General features: G+C 53.1%; 1 protein-coding gene across 1 annotated transcript; it reads right to left on the bottom strand.

Moving 5' to 3' along the window:
* Positions 1-2,093: 2,093 nt before the first annotated feature.
* Positions 2,094-16,427, bottom strand: KCNJ9 (potassium inwardly rectifying channel subfamily J member 9). Its single transcript, XM_028710879.2, has 3 exons — positions 15,955-16,427; positions 6,488-7,451; positions 2,094-3,360 (listed from the first exon to the last, which is right to left on the bottom strand). Exons 2-3 carry the CDS (start codon positions 7,413-7,415, stop codon positions 3,032-3,034), a joined length of 1,257 nt encoding a protein of 418 aa, XP_028566712.1. The 5' UTR covers positions 7,416-7,451; positions 15,955-16,427; the 3' UTR covers positions 2,094-3,031.
* Positions 16,428-17,137: the final 710 nt, after the last annotated feature.

The following is a 17,137-nucleotide window of genomic DNA, read 5'->3' as shown; positions in this document are numbered from 1 at the left end:
GCTGCCTCCACAGGGCAGAGTCGTCGTGGCTAGTAGCCATTGATAGCCCCCTTTCTCCTTGTCAGGAGCGCATGCCGGAGCCAGGCCCTGGGACCAGTAGGGCTTCGCAGGTCTGGGGCCTTCCTAAGTTTGTTCTGAAGAGGCAAGGTGTGGCCTCACAGGTGAGGCCGATTGGTAACAAACTACACCTGGTGGCAAGAGCCAGGAAGGGATATACAGTGGTGCCTCGCAAGACGAAATTAATTCGTTCTGCGAGTTTTTTCGTCTTGCGAATTTTTCGTCCTGCGAAGCACGGTCAAGTCGCAACTGCACCTCTTCAAGCAATGCACCCTGGGTATTAACGGTTTTAAGAAAAAGGAAACAAACTTGCAAGACGTTTTTCGTCTTGCGAAGCAAGCCCATAGGGAAATTTGTCTTGCGAAGCAACTCAAAAAACGAAAAACTCTTTCGTCTTGCGAGTTTTTCGTCTTGCGAGACATTCGTCTTGCGAGGTACCACTGTAAGGTCAGCATTTCCCTTCGGCTTTTGGCCACAGCAAGACACTTCCTGCCTTGCTTCCTGATCCTCAGACCCCTGACTTCGTGACTCCTTGCTTCTTGACCCTCGGACCCCTGACTTCGTGACCCCTTGCTTCTTGATCCTCAGACCCCTGACTTCGTGACCCCTTGCTTCTTGATCCTCAGACCCCTGACTTCGTGACTCCTTGCTTCTTGACCCTCGGACCCCTGACTTCGTGACTCCTTGCTTCTTGATCCTCGGACCCCTGACTTCGTGACTCCTTCTTCTTGATCCTCTGACCCCTGGCTTCATGACTCCTTGCTTCCTGACCCTTGGACCCCAGACTTCGTGACCCCTTGCTTCTTGATCCTCGGACCCCTGACTTCGTGACTCCTTGCTTCCTGACCCTCGGACCCCTGACTTCGTGACTCCTTGCTTCCTGACCCTCGGACCCCTGACTTCGTGACTCCTTGCTTCTTGATCCTCGGACCCCTGACTTCGTGACTCCTTGCTTCCTGACCCTCGGACCCCTGACTTCGTGACTCCTTGCTTCCTGACCCTCAGACCCCTGACTTTGTGACTCCTTGCTTCCTGAGCCTCGGACCCCTGACTTTGTGACTCCTTGCTTCCTGACCCTTGGACCCCTGACTTCGTGACTCCTTGCTTCCTGACCCTCGGACCCCTGACTTCCTGACTCCTTGCTTCCTGACCCTTGGACCCCTGACTTCGTGACTTCTTGCTTCTTGACCCTCGGACCCCTGACTTTTTGACTCCTTGCTTCTTGATCCTCGGACCCCTGGCTTCTGGACTCTTGTTCCTGCTCCCACCCTGCCATCTTGCCCCCGGTCCCGACGTCCCCAGCTGGGACTTCGACAGCCCGTGAACTGGACTGTGACATTGGTGGAGTCAACTTCACTGGAGGTTTCAAATGGAGGTTGGAGAGCCACCTGTCAGGTATTCTTCGGCTGTCATTTCTGCACTGCAGGGAGTTGGTTGGACCAGGTGACCCTTAGAAACACAGAATCATGGAGTTGGAAGGGACCTCTGGTGGTCATCTAGTCCAGCCCCCTGCAATGCAGGAATCTCAACTGAAGCATCCATGACAGACGGCCATCCCACCTCTGCTTAAAAACCTCAAAGGAAGGAGAGCCCATTCTCTCGTGGGATGTTGGGATTGCGTGCAGGAGCCAGACCCTGGGACCAGTAGGGCTTCACAGGACTGGGGCCTTCCTAAGTTTGTTCTGAAGAGGCAAGGTGCAGCCTCACAGGTGAGGCCACTTGGTAACTCACAACACCTGGCGGCAAGAGCCGGGAAGGGATATAAGGTCAGCATTTCCCTTCGGCTCTGCGTTTTCTGCGTTTGGCATTTTGCTTCCTGATCCTTGAACCTCGGCTTCGTGACACTTTGCTTCTTGATCCTTGGACCCTTGGCTTCTTGACTCCTAGCTTCTGCATGCACACATGTGCATGCACACGAAAGCTCATACCAAGAACAAACTTAGTTGGTCTCTAAGGTGTTGCTGGAAGGAATTTTTTTATTTTGTTTTGACTACGGCAGACCAACACAGCTACCTACCTGTAACCTGAATAAAGCGTTCACTGACAATGGAGACCTGCATCTTTCTGCAGACCTGCGTCTGACAATAATAATAATAATAATAATAATAATAATAATAATAATAATAATAATGTTTTTATACCCTGCCCCCATCTGGCTGGGTATCCCCAGCCACTTCAGCCAGTGCAGAATTCAGCGGCCAGGTCGTTCGCTGGACTTCCAAGGCAGGAGATTCCCACCAAACATTAGGAATCATTTTCTGATCCTGAGAGCTGCCTGACTGTGGAATGGGCTTCCTCGGGAGGTGGTGGGCTCTCCTTCCCTGGAAGTTATTTAAATGAAGGTTGGCTGGCCTTCCGTCAGGGATGGTTTAGCTGTGATTCCTGCATTGCGGGGAGTTGAGGACCCTTAGAAATCCCTTCCAAATTGACAGTTCTGTGATTGTGAGGAAGGAAGGCGGGTTCATGGGGTGGGTTCTTGGCCTGTCTCCCATCCTTTCTCCACCCCCTTGCAAAAGATCCCCCCCCCCAGCCCCAGAGTCTCCCATGAAGTTGGACCACCTCCAGGATCCCCAGTCAAGACTCCACCTTCCTCTTTATTGCCCAGGTTTATTGTCTAGCTGTACAGATACAAATGTCAGGGTGTGTCTGTGTGTCGAAGGCAAACCTTCCCAGCCCCAGGCCCTCCCCGACGGACGACAGCTCCCTCTGTCCAAAATCCCGGCTGCTGGGCGTTGGAGTCTGACAATATCTGGAGGTTTGGGGGAACAGCTAGTTTTTAAGGGGGTCATTAAGAATCCTTTTCGGGGCCCCTTCTCTGGTCCGTCGATGAAGCCCCGCATCCTCCTTCCGCTCTCCGGCCACCTGCCCTGTCGCCTTGCTCTCTCTGCGGCTTGTCCGCGCTTCCTCCTCGCTGGGAAGCGTGCCTGGAGCGGGGCCTCCTGCCATGGCCTGGCCACCTCTCCCCATGGCCCCCTCAGACCTTGGACTCGCTCTCGGCACTGGCGAGGTTCCCGTTCCTCTCCTTGTCCGCGTCCTCCTCCACCGCCGCTTTCTCGGTGGTCCCTTCCTCCACCTTCTCGTCCAGCCGGCTGGGGATGGACCAGTAGAGGTGGGCATCCATGCGGGCGGCCGCCTCGGACAGTTCCCGGGCACTGCAGCTGGGCGTGGGCACCTCGAAGGTCTGGTGGAAGCTGTTGTAGTCCACTTCGTAGAAGCCGTCCTCCAGAGAGAGGACGGACATGAAGCGATGGCCCCACAGGACCTCGTCCATCAGGTACGAGCTTCGCGCTTGGCAGGTCATCCCTGGGGGGGTCAAAGCAGAGAAAGCGGGGAAACTGAGTTAGGACAGGCAGAGTCACCAAACGCCACCTTCAGATGGAGGCGGACGTTTGACCGGCCGAGCTGATGCTGCCTAATGCCCTGGCATGAAACCCATCTTATATGTGGCAGTAGCTACCCTTTTAGGGAAGCGGGTGGTGCTGTGGGTTAAACCACAGAGCCTAGGGCTTGCCGATCAGAATCTGCCCATGCTCCTGCCAACCTAGCAGTTCAGAAGCACGTCAAAGTGCAAGTAGATAAATAGGTACTGCTCTGGCGGGAAGGTAAATGGCGTTTCCATGCCCTGCTCTGGTTCGCCAGAAGCGGCTTAGTCCTGCTGGCCACATGACCCGGAAGCTGTACGCCGGCTCCCTCAGCCAATAAAGCGAGATGAGCGCCGCAACCCCAGAGTCGGCCACGACTGGACCTAATGGTCAGGGGTCCCTTTACCTTTTTAGCTACCCTTTGGAACTCCCTGCCTATTGCGACAGGGATCTATCTTACATGAGCTGCCCACGGTTTCCCTAAGTCATGGGTAGGCAAACTAAGGCCCGGGGGCCGGATCCGGCCCAATCGCCTTCTCAATCCGGCTCGCAGACGCTGCAGGAATCAGCGTGTTTTTACATGAGTAGAATGTGTGCTTTTATTTAAAATGCATCTCTGGGTTACTTCTGGGGCAGAGGAATTCGTTCACCACCCCCCAATATAGTCTGGCCCCCCACAAGGTCTGAGGGACAGTGGACCGGCCCCCTGCTGAAAAAGTTTGCTGACCCCTGCCTAAGTCAAGTTGTCACATCTCCTGCGGAGCTTCTTCATACGCAAAGAGCAGAGCCGGCCCACCGATGAGGCCAGCTGAATCACCTGCCTCAGGCGGCGGAAGCCCAAGGGGAGGCCCACTACCTACCCCACTGCTGCCGCCTGAGGAATGCTCCCATATTTATTTAGTTACTTATCTATTAGATTTATATACTGACTGCTGGGTCCACCTATTATTATTATTATTCATTTATTATTGAATTTATATACCGCCCTGTACCCGGAGGTCTCAGGGTGCTCCACAGAACAATCTCTTCCATCTTTTGGATGGTCGTTAAAGGGGGAAACCAAGCTAAACCAGGTGAAAATGCTATCAAAGGAAGAAATTCTTAGGCAGCTGAATGTCTATATAGCCCCAAGCTCCTTAATAAACAGAAAATGGCTTCATTGCCCCACTAAATTGGGCAGCCAAGAGAGAAACCGCAGAGCGCTCGCCCCAGTTTTCAAAGCACACCAACGCTTTGACTTGAGTTTAAGCAGCACAAGTACTGTCTGCACTGACTGGCAGCAGCAGCCCTCCAGGTTTTCAGCAAGAGCAAGCAGCCCCACTTCTGCCTGGGACGTTCTGCATGCAGAGCAGCTGTTCTGCCATGGAGGCTTTCATCTACAAAACCCCCAAAGTTCTACTCCTCAGGGTTCTGTTTTAAATGGGAAGCTGCCTTATACTGAGCCAGACCATTGGGGGTCATCTGCTGGGCCTTTGAGTCTCCCCTCCCTCCCCCCTCGCCCCCAGCCCACCCCAACCAAGCCCAGTGATCTTCAAAGCCTGACACACACACACACACACACACACACACACACACACACACACACACACACCACGGGCACTCCATCCGTCAGCCAGAAGCCTTTGGAAGCAGCACCCAGAGCAGGAGGCTTATGTAAGTGCACCCGGGGCAGAGAAGGGGAGAGAAGTCAATGCTGGAGGGTCCTGAAGAAAAGGGTGAGGACCCCCTGAGAGGGAAGCCCCCCCCCCAAAAGGCCCTGGGTCCATTTGCACACCACCAGCCACGGCCACAGCTCAGCGCTGTGCGAAGGACCTATAGCCTGACTCAGAAACACGAGGACTAGAACCTTGGTTTATTTGGGGGGGGAGGCCTGTAGAAACCAGCACTGGAGGTCCCAGGATCAATCCCCCAGCATCTCTGGGAAGGGCTTGGAGAAAAAACCCAGAGTCTGAAACTCAGGAGAGCCTCTGCCAGTCAGTGCAGGAAATGCAGGTGGACCAATGGTCTGACTCAGGATAAAGCAGTTTCTGACTGCCCATCTACTCATGAGCCCAGTTCTAGCTTAGGGACTGCCTAGCGCAGGGGTCAGCAACCTGCTGTGGGCCAGTCCACCGTCCCTCAGACTATGTGGGGGCAGGGGCGGAATATATTGGGGGGGGGGGGATGAACGAATTTCTATGCCCCACAAATAACCCAGAGATGCATTTAAAAGGACACATTCTACTCATGTAAAAACACAATGATTCCCAGACCGTCCGCAGGCCAGATTGAGAAGGCGATTGGGCTGCATTCGGCCCCCGGGCCTTAGGTTGCCAACCCCTGGCCGAGGGCCTTCTATCCCAGCTCAATCCCACCAGCTCACCTGCAGGAGCGTTGCTGGGCAAGGTGCTGAGGCTCATTAGGAACATGAGCAGCTGCCTTAAGAATGCAAGAAGACCCTGCTGGATCAGGCCCAAGGCCTCTCTAGTCCAGCATCCTGTTCTCCCAGGGCCTTCTTGGTGGTGGCTGCTCCCAGACAACTTTGGAGCCACCTCCCTGGAGAAGCTCCTTGCTGTCCTTCCCTTCCACTGGGAGGTGGAAACCTCCTTGTTCTAACAGGCGTTTGGGAACTGGCTGCTTTTAAGGCTGTTTTTATTGCAATTACTGGTTGGTTGCTCATATATATAGTATATAGTTTTATATTCTCTCAATGCTAAATTGTATTTTAATAATCAAATTTTCTATGTTTTTAGCGGTTCTTGTTTCTGTTTGTAAGCTGCCTTTAGTCCCGGCAGGAGAAAAGGCAGGAAATTCATCGTCATCATCATCATCATCATCATCATCATATCTCTCTCTCTCTCTCTCTCTCAGCTGTTTACAGCAATAAACCACAAAACTGTACAATTAAAAACCCTATAAAAAGTGGAAAAAATCCAGATATCGATTAACCATTGTGGAAAGGTGTCCTCTCAATTGCCTGAGCAGGTCCTGATGGGATAGAAAAGTTTCCAGTGGCCATATAAAAGTTGGCTTGTGGGTTGGATCATTTTTGGGGGTCCCCTCCCTCCCTCCCGCCCTCCCCTGCCTACCTGTGGCCTCCACCATCCCCTCCAGAATGACCACGATCTCGAAGTCGTCCTTCTTGAGCTGTTCCCGAGAGACCTCCCAGAAGGGGCTGTGCTCGTTGATCTCATGGCTGATGATGAGCGGGGAGACCAGGAAGAGGCGGTCGTCTCCGGTCTCGAAGCCCACGTTGATGTCCGTCTGGTTGAGGGGGATGAACTCCCCTTCCTGGGTCTGCTTGGACTTGATGAGCTTGGCTCGGATGGAGGCCTCCACGATGTGCGAGTTGCGCAGGTCCCCCACACGGAACATGAGGCAGAGGCGGTCGTCGCGCAGGGAGACCACGGCGTGCGAGGAGAAGACCAGTGTCTCGGCCCTCTTGTTGGGCTGCGAGATCTTGACGAACATGCAGCCCACCATGAAGGCGTTGACCATGGAGCCCAGGATGGCCTGCAGCAAGAGCAGGATGATTCCCTCTGGGCACTTGTCCGTGATGACCCGGTGGCCGTAGCCGATGGTGGTCTCCGTCTCGATGGAGAAGAGGAAGGCCGAGACGAAGCCGTTGAGGTTGTTGACGCAGGGCGTCCAGGCGTCGTCGCCCAGGTGGTCCAGGTCTCCTCGGCAGTAGGCAATGAACCACCAGATGAGGCCGAAGAACAGCCAGGTGCTGGCATAAGCCAGGATGAAGACCAGCAGGCTGAATCGCCACTTGAGGTCCACCAGCGTGGTGAAGATGTCTGTCAGGTAGCGGTAGGTCTCGTGGACGTTGCCATGCTGGACGTTGCACTTGCCGTCCTTCTCCACGTACCGCTGGCGACCCCGCTTCTTCTCCGCCTTCTCGGGCTCCTCGCCCAGGCGCCGCAGGGCTGCCGGCTTGAGCTGGGGCCCCGGGACCTTGGCTTCGGGCGCCAGGGGCTCATGGATGGAGGAGAAAGCTGAGTTGTCCTTCGCCATGTTAGCGCTTGCGGGGCCCGGGCAGCGGCTCCGAGTCTGCAGAGGGGGAAACGCAGGAGGCCGGGTTAGTGCCGGAAGCTGCCTGGTGCAGAGCCAGGCCACTGACTATGATATATATATATATCCGATATCCGATATCTTTATTGTCATTGTCCCATGCAGAACAATGAAATTGAAAAACTACATAAAACATTCAAAAACCCCTAAAAACTCTGAAACCCCATTTTAAAATACTATGGAGACCCCTTATGCTGCGTTTAGAACCAGAATTGCATTAGTGTAGAAACTGTTTCTCCGACGGCTAGTCCTGGCCTTTATAACCCTGGACCTTCTTCCAGAAGGCAGAAGCTGAAAGAGATCATTTCCGGGGTGCGCACTACCCTGCGCTATCTCTGCAGCTTTCTTATGGCACCTGGAAGCATAGATTTGATCCAAGGTGGGAAGAGTGCACCCAATTATTCTCTCCTCAGTCTTTACAACCCTGGACAGCATTGGTTTTCCCCCTGACTGTGCAGCTCCCAAACCACACACACAGACCTATAAGTTAATACACTCTCTACACTACAATGGTAGAATGCCATCAACAGGTCCTTTGAGAGATTGTTTTCCCGGAGGATTCTCAGAAAATATAACTTCTGCTGTGCTCTCTTCATCAGGTCTTTGCTGTTTTCTCCCCAGGTTAGGTTGTCTCTCAACTCCATTCCCAGAAATCGAAACACCGAGACCTGTCCCACGCACTTCCCCTCAATAATAAGTGGCTGAATATTCAGTGTTGCCTGATCTGACTGGCAGCAGCTCCCTGGGGTTTCAGGCGGGAATAGGGCGTTTTTCCAGCCTTTCTTGGAGATGCTGCCAGTGGGGATTGAAGCTAGGCCTTCTGCATGCCAAGCAGGGGCTCTGCCACTGACACGGGGCCCTCCCTTCAAAAGCAAAGCAGGATTCTAGTCCTCATGATTCAGAATAAAGAGTTTACCTGAGGAGAGCTGCCTTATACTGAGCTGGACTATTGGGTCCATCCTGCTGAGTTCTGCCTTCACTGACTGGCAGCAGCAGCAGCAGATCTGGAGGATATTCCAGGCAGGGGGTCTTTGCCCAAACTTACCTGGAGATCCCAAAAGGGACCGAATCTGGGACCTTTTGCCAGACAACTATTCCAGCACTCTCTTTTACATCCACCAGAGGCCAGTCGTGGAACCCTTCCCCACGGACTCCATGCCCTGCCCACCCTGAGCCAGTTGGCAGACAGGGCTGTGGTTGGAGCCGGGTGCGAGTTGCTACCCAGGCAATAGGCAGACAAGATGAAACAGGAGCAGCGACGAGGCTGTCTGTTCCGCAAAACGGAAGCATTTTATCTTCAAACGGTAAAAGCAGGAAAGTGTCAAAATTTGAGAGTGCGGTTGTGCAATCACAAGGTGGGTGTCGCTCCTTTCCTTTATTTTTAAGCCTTTTATACCTAAATCTTCACTGTGAAAAGTGCACCCGCTTGCCAAATCACGGCTAGTGCTCTGGGGCGTGTTAGAGAGACCTTTCTTGATGTTGTGTCCAGCCCTTACCTGGTGACAATCACAGACCCCCCAGAGGAAGACCGTGGACCTTCAGGAAGCACAGAATTATAGAATCACAGAACTGCAGAGCTGAAAGGGACTCTAAGGGTCATCTAGCCCAACCCCCTGAAGTGCAGAAATCTCAACTAAAGTATACAAGACACGGGATTTTGGCATTTTGCTCTTCACTCCAGCCACACCCGCCCAGCCTTATTATGGTGACCTTGCCTCTGCGCCAGGTTTGGACCAAGACTGATGCTCTGGACCAGACTTGTTTGGACTGTGGGTGTTACGCTGAGAGGCTTTGATCTCCTGGGATCGGGACCCTAGTCCCTGGGAACGAGACTAGATGCTAGAGGGTGCCAGTTCTACCTTCTGTACATCCAAGGATGCTGGAGAGAGGAGCGGAAGGTGGGCTGGGAGGAGAAGGGATGAATATTATGCAAAAATTCAAGAGTATTATTTCAAAATTCAACAGTGGAATGGTCTCCCTTGGAAGGCGGTGGACTCTCCTTCCTTCAAGGTTTTTAAACAGAGGTTGGATAGCCATCTGCCAGGGATGCTTCAGTTGTGAATTCTGCATTGCTGGGGGTTGGACTAGATGACCCCTGGGAACCCTTACAACACCATGATTCCATTATTCTATGAGTTCTGTGGCCCCTTAAGCGCTTTCAGGCTTATTGCGGCACCAGATTACATGGAGAAGAGTCCAGATTGTGAGCCCATAGCCACTGAGAAAGCAGCCCAGAGTCCCACAGCTGCCTTTGTGGCAGAACAGGCCCATTTAAGGTCCTGCAAGGCTCTGTTTTGTGAATTTTTGCTGTAACAGACCAATGGGGGCAGCCGCTGGGCCCCGCAGGGAACCCTGGAGTCTCCAGAAAGTGCTCTGTTAATTGTGCTTGCAAGAACATTAACTGCTCCCAGGAAACATTTTTTTTGCTACCATTCCTGCACCCACTTCGCAAATTAATTGTGGGCCCAGCGTCACCCATCCCTGTTCCCAGGGATGGCTGGCTGCAGAAAATACCATCTTCATGGTGCTGCCCCATGCTGCAAAAACATTAGCATTATTCATCCTGCTCCTGGTGTGTGCCTGTGTGTTTTTAAACTGCCTGCGTGGGGGTGTGGTGTGGGACCTGCCGATGCTAAAACTGGCATCCTTTTCTCATGGTGGGTTCAGGGAGAGGGTGACGTGGATCGGGGGGCAGGGGGGAAGGCTCTCACTAAGTGGGTATTGTGCCTAGACAGGCATCAATTTTTTAAAACACACACACACATACCTCTGCAGGTGTAAACACAGAGAAAGTGGGGTTTACGTAACAGCCGTGTTTCTCTGCACTGGGAGACATTGGATGGTGGAATTCACAGAAGAGGGAGCCTGTTCCTGCTGGCTTCTGTCACTGGGACTCTTGAGCTGTGATTCCTGCACGGCAGGAGGCAGACTGGATGGGGACCCCGGCTCTGCAATCTGTGATCCTAAATTTATACCCTGCCCTCCCTCCCGAAAGAGCGCAGGGTGGCAAAGACCAAATAAACTAAAGGGAGCAGGGAATGATTCCACAGGCACACAGAGACTGGGGAAGGGCTTGAAGGGAAAGGAAGGTCAAAAAGGCAATGTTCTGGATCAGACCTGTGGCTCATCTAGTCCTGCATTCTGCCCTCACAGTGGGCAATCGTTAGCCCCAAAGGGAATCCCAAGAGCAGGATCTGAACGCAAGAGCCCTCTGCCCTCCTGTGGATTTGAGCAACAAGGCTATTCAAAAGCACCGACTGCCTCCATCTGTGCGGGCAGACCATGGGCATTGTGGCTAGTAGCCATTGAAAGCCCTCTCCTCCATGAATGTGTCTAATCCTCTTTGAAAGCCTCCCAGGTTGGTGGCTATCGCTGCCTCCTGTGGCAAGGAGTTCCACAGCTCAACTATGTGATCTAAGGCTTGCACACCTCAAAATCTGAAGTTGCAACCACGAAGCCTAGAAACTTGGCCTTTTAAAAAATGCAATATGCAATCCTTCCCCCTCTGCCTCAGTTTGTTGTTGTGGAATAAGTTGCAAACACCACTTATAAAGTTTCAAATCCCATGCTTATTTCCCATGCGTGTTTAAAGGCTTGTTTCGAGTCTTTAGGCTGGAGGAGGAGATCGCCCAACTCCCTCCCAGGCTACCTGTCCTGATCTGGGCCCACGGATCTGTGCCTCCCTCAGCAGAGCTGGTGGCAAAGCTGCGAGGGGAGCGGGTGGGTGTGTTGTCGAGGCCCAGATGGCTCGGCTGATTAAGCACGGCTCTATTTTTAAACTGCGTCCGCAGCAATAATTGAACAATTACACCCGTTCCCGATAAACCGTGTCTGTCTTTGGTTATTAATAGGCAGTGTTTGGGGAAAGAGGCCACTCTCACCTGAGAGTGTGTTCACAGACTCAAAGTACTGTAAGGTCAGAGGGGACCCTGAGGGTCATCTAGTCCAACCCCCTGCAATTCAGGATTCACAGCTGAAGAATCCCTGGCAGGTGGGCATCCAACCTCTCCTTAAAGAGCTCCAGTGAAGCTTTTTGCAGGGAGGGGTCCGGAGAGGAGGACCCAAATCAATGGGTTTAAAAGGCAAGAAAAAAGCGCCTGACTAAATATCAAGAACTTTCTGCCAGTAGGAGCTGTTTGACACCCCGGAAGGTGGTGGATTCTGCTCCCTTGGAAGTTTTTAAGCAGAGCTTGGATTGGCAGCCTGTCAGAGATTCTTTAGCCCTGATTTCTGCATTTCAGGGGGTTGGACTAAATGGCCCTTTGATACCCCTTCCAACCCTGTAATTCGACAGTTCTGTAAAAATGATGCAGAAAGGGGATTGAGAGAAACTTTGCTTTCTTAGGATGCCCGAACTTTTGGCTCAATTGACCGGCAGGAGTTTCAGTATGGAAGAAATATTGTGTTTTGCTTTGTTTTTTTCAAAAGGGTCAGAATTAATTTACAGGATTCACTGCCCCTCACTGCCTTTTAAACCCCAATCTCACAAGGGGACCCAGACCCCACAGGACGCCCCCCCACCTTTCGTTTTGATGGTTTGCAGGTAGACCCTCTCTCCTCCCCATAGCGCAGAGCAGAGGAGGCCGTGTGCTTCTCTTACGCCAGACGCAACACTAGGAGCAGATTGCTGCAAAGTTGGCAAGTGCTTTAAATCACAGGTCTGGGGGCGAAGGTCCCAGGTACACCTCCCTGGGCCCAACTCTGTACCCCAAGGCTGAGCCCTGCATACCCAGGCCCTTAGAAGCCCCTCTTGAACCCTTCTCTGCCAGTGAAAGATTGAGGTGCCCAAAAAGTATCCAGGTGGGTTGTTGTTGTTGTTTTGCAGCTGGTGTTCCTCCTCTTCCTGACCCCATTCCTATCTGGGTCCCAGTCCATGCCAGCACCCTGGCAGAGACAAGGCTGGGTGAGCGTGGACTTCAGCCCCCTCTCCTGTCTCCTCATAGCGAGGCTGGCAAGGAGAGGGAAGAACAAGCACACCAAGTAGGGCAGCCCTGGGGAGAGGTGTGTGTGTGTGTATGTGCGCAGCACCCCCTGATGCGCTTCAGCTGCAACCTCACAATGCCAGCCTTGGACGCTGCCTCTTATTTTTGAGCCACGTTCAGGCTCCTCTCCTGAAGCTCTCTCCATGGTCCTGATACTTTGCCCATCAACCCAGGCTCCTGGCTGGTGCTCTTTGGTAGCTCAACCTTGCTGTCCTCTGGCTGCTCCGTGGAGGTTCATAAGAACCTAGGAAGAGCCTGGCTGCTGGATCAGGCCAAAGGGGGGAGGGCATCTAGTCCAGCAGATGCCCATCGGGGGAAACCCACAGGCAGGATTCCACCACAAGAGCCCTCTCCCTTCCTGCATTTTCTAGCGACTGGCATTCAGAAGCATCGCTGACTCCAGTGTGGAAGCAGAGCAGAACCTTAGGAGAACGGGGGTGTTGAGCCCCCAAGGAGTCCCCCTATTTTCACTGGGGACTGGAACTCAGGAAGCAGCCTTATGCAGAGTCAAACCACTGCAGCCCACACTGCCCAGTATAGTCTGCACTGACTGGCAGCAGACAGGAAAGGGCTCTTGCGCTTGGGTCCAGCTTGCAGGCTTCCCAAAAGAGGCACCTGGTTGGCCACTGTGAGAACAGGAGGCTGGACTTGACGGGGCCCCTTCGGCCTGATCCAGCAGCCAGGCTCTTCTGATGTCCCTGTGGAACCTCCAGGCCCAGAGGCAGCCTATCTGAATTCCTAGGACCTTACGGGGATTTGGCCACTGTGAGAACAGAAGGCTGGACTGAATGGGCCCGCTTTGGCCGGATCCAGCATGCTTTTCTTACGTCCTTACGTCTTTAATCCAAGGATAGCTGCTATGATCTGACTGTGGAGAGAGAGAGAGGCTACTGTCCGGACTCTGAGGGTCCCCAAAGCTTTAGGAAAAAGGGAGTAGGAAGCCACAGGGAGCCCCCCACCAATCCATCAAATCCCCTATGCTCCCACTACTAAGGATATGGGTCCTATCCTGAATCAGCTCCCGATGCTGAGCTGAGCTTCCAGGATCCATTGGAAGCAGAACGCCATAGAAACTGCTTGCAGCCTGTGTCAGGATTTAACTGTTTGTGGTTGCTGGTGGGTGGGTGGGTGGGAGGTTGTTCCCAAGCCCTGAGGCCTGCCTAAGAACCGCCAACCCCACCCAACGCACAAACGTTCCTGCGGAGAAGAAAAGGCTCCCTTCTCTTGCCAACCCACCAGCCTCTGGCCTTGCCTTGCCCTCAATTTGCAGCCTGACTGCCCCCCCCCTTTCCTTTCCCATCTCCCCACATATCTTAACTTCCTTGTTGAAAAATGAAATGCACCAGAAGGTGAATGGCCTCCCTGCAAAACCGCCATGCCTCTTCCTGCCCACCCGACTGATCAATTGTCAGGCACGAGGATTTGCAGATAGAATAATAGAATTGCAGGAAGGCACCCAAAGGCTCATCTAGTCCACCCCCTGCCATGAGGACAGGGGTCCTGAAGGGCTGTTGTCCAGTGGCAGGCCAGAAGGTCATGGGTTCAAGGTCCAGCGATGTCGCCAGGCAGGAGTGGGAACGTCTCATTGTTTGAAACCCGGGAGAAACCTTGGCCTCTCAGGAAGTTTGCAAGAGACCCTTAAAAAACTCCCTCTCCAGTTTTGCTGCCTTAAAAAAGTTGTTACTGTCAGGATAAAACAAGGCATAATAAGCATATACAATTCTGTGATTTTTAGGGAAATTGACCTGGGTTCGAATCCTTTCTCCCCTGCTGGTGACCTCCTTTGCCCTTTCTCTCCCATTCCCCAGTCTTCCCTACCTTCCATGGCTGTTGTTTTCAGAATTAAAACAGGAGATACCACTGATTTTTTTTACTTTGCAACTCACTCTGGATTTGCCCTTGCAGTGGAGAGTAGGGCGTGAAAGTTTTAAATAAAAATAAGTTTGCAGATTTTATGGAAAGGAAGTATAAGAGGTGGGAAGTGAGATACGACTTTCCCACCTCAGCTGCTGTTAAGGCCTCACGGTATACTCTGCAACTCAGAACAATGAGGACTGGAAACTTGCTTTATGTAAAGGGGAAGAGCTACTGGCTCAGTGGTTAGAGCACTTGCTCTGTGGGTAGTTCAAGTTCAATACCCAGTGCCTCCTGCTGGGGCTGGGAAAGACCCTGGAGAGCGCCTGCCAGTCAGTGCAGGAAGTACTGAGTTAGCTGGACCCTAAGGTTCTGAATCAGTACAAGGCAGCTTCCTAGATATATAAGCCTAAACTGAGGAGACTGGCAATGGCAAGTTTCAGGGCAGGTAAGACACAATCATAGAGTCAAAAGGGGCCATAAGGGTCATCTAGTCCCACCCCCTGCAATGACAGCTGAAGAATCCCTGACGGACAGCCATCCAGCCTCTGCTTAAAAACCTCCAAGGAAGAAGAGCCCACCACCTCACGAGGAAGTCTGTCCCCCTGCCAAACAGCTCTTGCTGTCGGAAAGTTCTTCCTGATGTTTAGTCAACATCTCCTTTCTTGTCCTTGGAATCCACTGGATTGGGTCCAGCAGCAGGAAACCAGCCGGCTCCCTCTTCCGTGTAACAGCCCTTCAGATAACGGAAGATGGCTCTCATCTCTCGTCTCAGTCTTCTCCAGGCTAAACATCCCCAACTCCCTCTTTAGGGAAGCTTTTAATGTTTGATGCATTACTGCATTTTAATATTTTGTTGGAAGCCGCCCAGAGTGGCTAGGGAAGCCCAGTCAGATGGGCAGGGTATAAATAATAAATTATTATATTATTATATTATTATAAGACTTGGTTTCCAAACCCTGGATCATCTTGGTCTCCCTCCTCTGAACACCTTCCATCTTCTTGATATCCTCCTTAAATTGTGGCGCCCAGAACTGGACACTGGACTCCTGGTGGGGTCTGCCCAAGGCCAAATAGAGCAGTATGCATTATTCTCTGGCGTCTGGCTGTTAACCAGAAGGTTGGTGGTTCGAGCCCACCCAGGGACATCTGTGGACAGGATTCCTGCATTGCAGGGGGTTGGACTAGATGACCCTCGGAGTCCCCTTCCAACTCTACCATTCCCTGATTCTCCCCTTCCCCCCTGATTTGCTCTCCTCTACACACCTTCCAGCTCGTCCGTAAGACCTCCACCCCTCTCACAGGAACAGAGGGCGCTGCCTTCCTTCTACCGGGTCTGACCATTGGTCTACCCACCTCCATGCTGCCTACACTGAGCGGCAGCAGTGGCTCGCCAGGGTTTCAGCAACTCTGCCTGGAGGAGATGCCCCAGGGGGGTTGAACCAGAGACTTCTACTTGCAAGGCTGCTTCCCCTTAGAAGGTTATTCTCTCCGTGACCTCCTTCCCAGCCCACTCCCACCCGGGAAGGACCCCTGCCCGCGAAGGCGCCACGAGCTCGTTTCCTTGGCAACCCGGTCCCTGCATCCTCCTCCTCCTCCATCCTTTGCTAAGGCCGCTGGGTCCCTCGAGGGAGCTGTCCGCTCACCTGGTGGTGCTGAAAGCGTCCTGCCTCTTGAGGTCAGCGGCGGCAGCAGCGTGGAGAGCGGAGAGGGAGGGCCGGGCAGGATCCGTGGCCGATCCCCGGCGGGGCCCATCTCGCCCGGGCCCCCCTGCATGACATCCCCGGCGCCTCTTGCTCCTTCCCTCCTCCGCCTAAATTTAGCCGCAGCTCATCAGCCCCGGAGTCAGTCTCTCTCTCCCTCTCTATATATGGGAGACTCCCCCCCCCCCCCGCGTTCCCAGGCACCCTTACTTCCCGGCCGTCGCCAAGGCAACGGCTCTGGACGTCCTTTGGCTGGGATGCTAAACGGTGGCGAGGCTGCACCATCTCGGCTTAAAGAGAGAACCGGGAGGGGGAGCTCTGGCGGGCGAAGCAGAACCAACATCGCCGCCCCCTCCCCGAAAAGGCACGACGAGGCATGATTTTGGAACTCGTCGGAGGGTGTCGCTGAGGGCTGGTTGTCACGGGGGGGAGAAGGGAAACGTCAGGCCACCAGCCAGTCACGCTCTTATAGAATCATGGGACTGTAGGGTGGAAAGGGGTATCCGAGGGTCATCTAGTCCAACCCCCGTCGTGCAGGAATCACAGCTAACGAATCACTGGTGGGTGGCCATCCAGCAGCTGCTGGAAAACCTCCAGTGAAGGAGAGTTGTTGCCGCTGCTGCCGTTGTTCATAGAATTGTAGGGTTGGAAGGGAACCCCAAGAGTCATCTAGTCTAATCCCCTGTGATGCAGGATTCGCAGCTCAAGTATCCCTGACAGGTGGCCACCTGATTTAGAAATCTGCAACGAAGGAAAGCCCACTGCTTTCCTTTGGTTCAGCCATCAGCCAGTCACTCCATTGCAATTATTTATTTATTAGTCATGATTTTAATAAGAATTGAACAGAGAAAGTGAAGGTGACCAAAAGAATCAGCTCACATTAAGATTCAATAACCATCCATCCCTCCCTCTTAATTTAGACATATCTATAGGTTTCAGCTCTTCAGATGTCCAGATAGACACAAAATGAAATCCACGTCTGTATGAAGTAAGTTCCAAGGCTGTCAGGAGCGGTGGAGGCACTCAGACGGTTGCATAATGGATGTGAGCAATTTGTCCTTCCTGGCTCAGAGTAGAAGGTCTCTCGGAAAGCCAGTGTGATGCAGTGTCAGACAAAGACCTGGAA

The sequence above is a fragment of the Podarcis muralis genome, chromosome 16 (assembly GCF_964188315.1).
Source record: "Podarcis muralis chromosome 16, rPodMur119.hap1.1, whole genome shotgun sequence".
In the NCBI taxonomy this organism is placed as follows: domain Eukaryota; kingdom Metazoa; phylum Chordata; class Lepidosauria; order Squamata; family Lacertidae; genus Podarcis; species Podarcis muralis.
The sequence above is the reverse complement of the archived record's forward strand: the minus strand, read 5'-3'. Positions and strand labels throughout refer to the sequence as shown.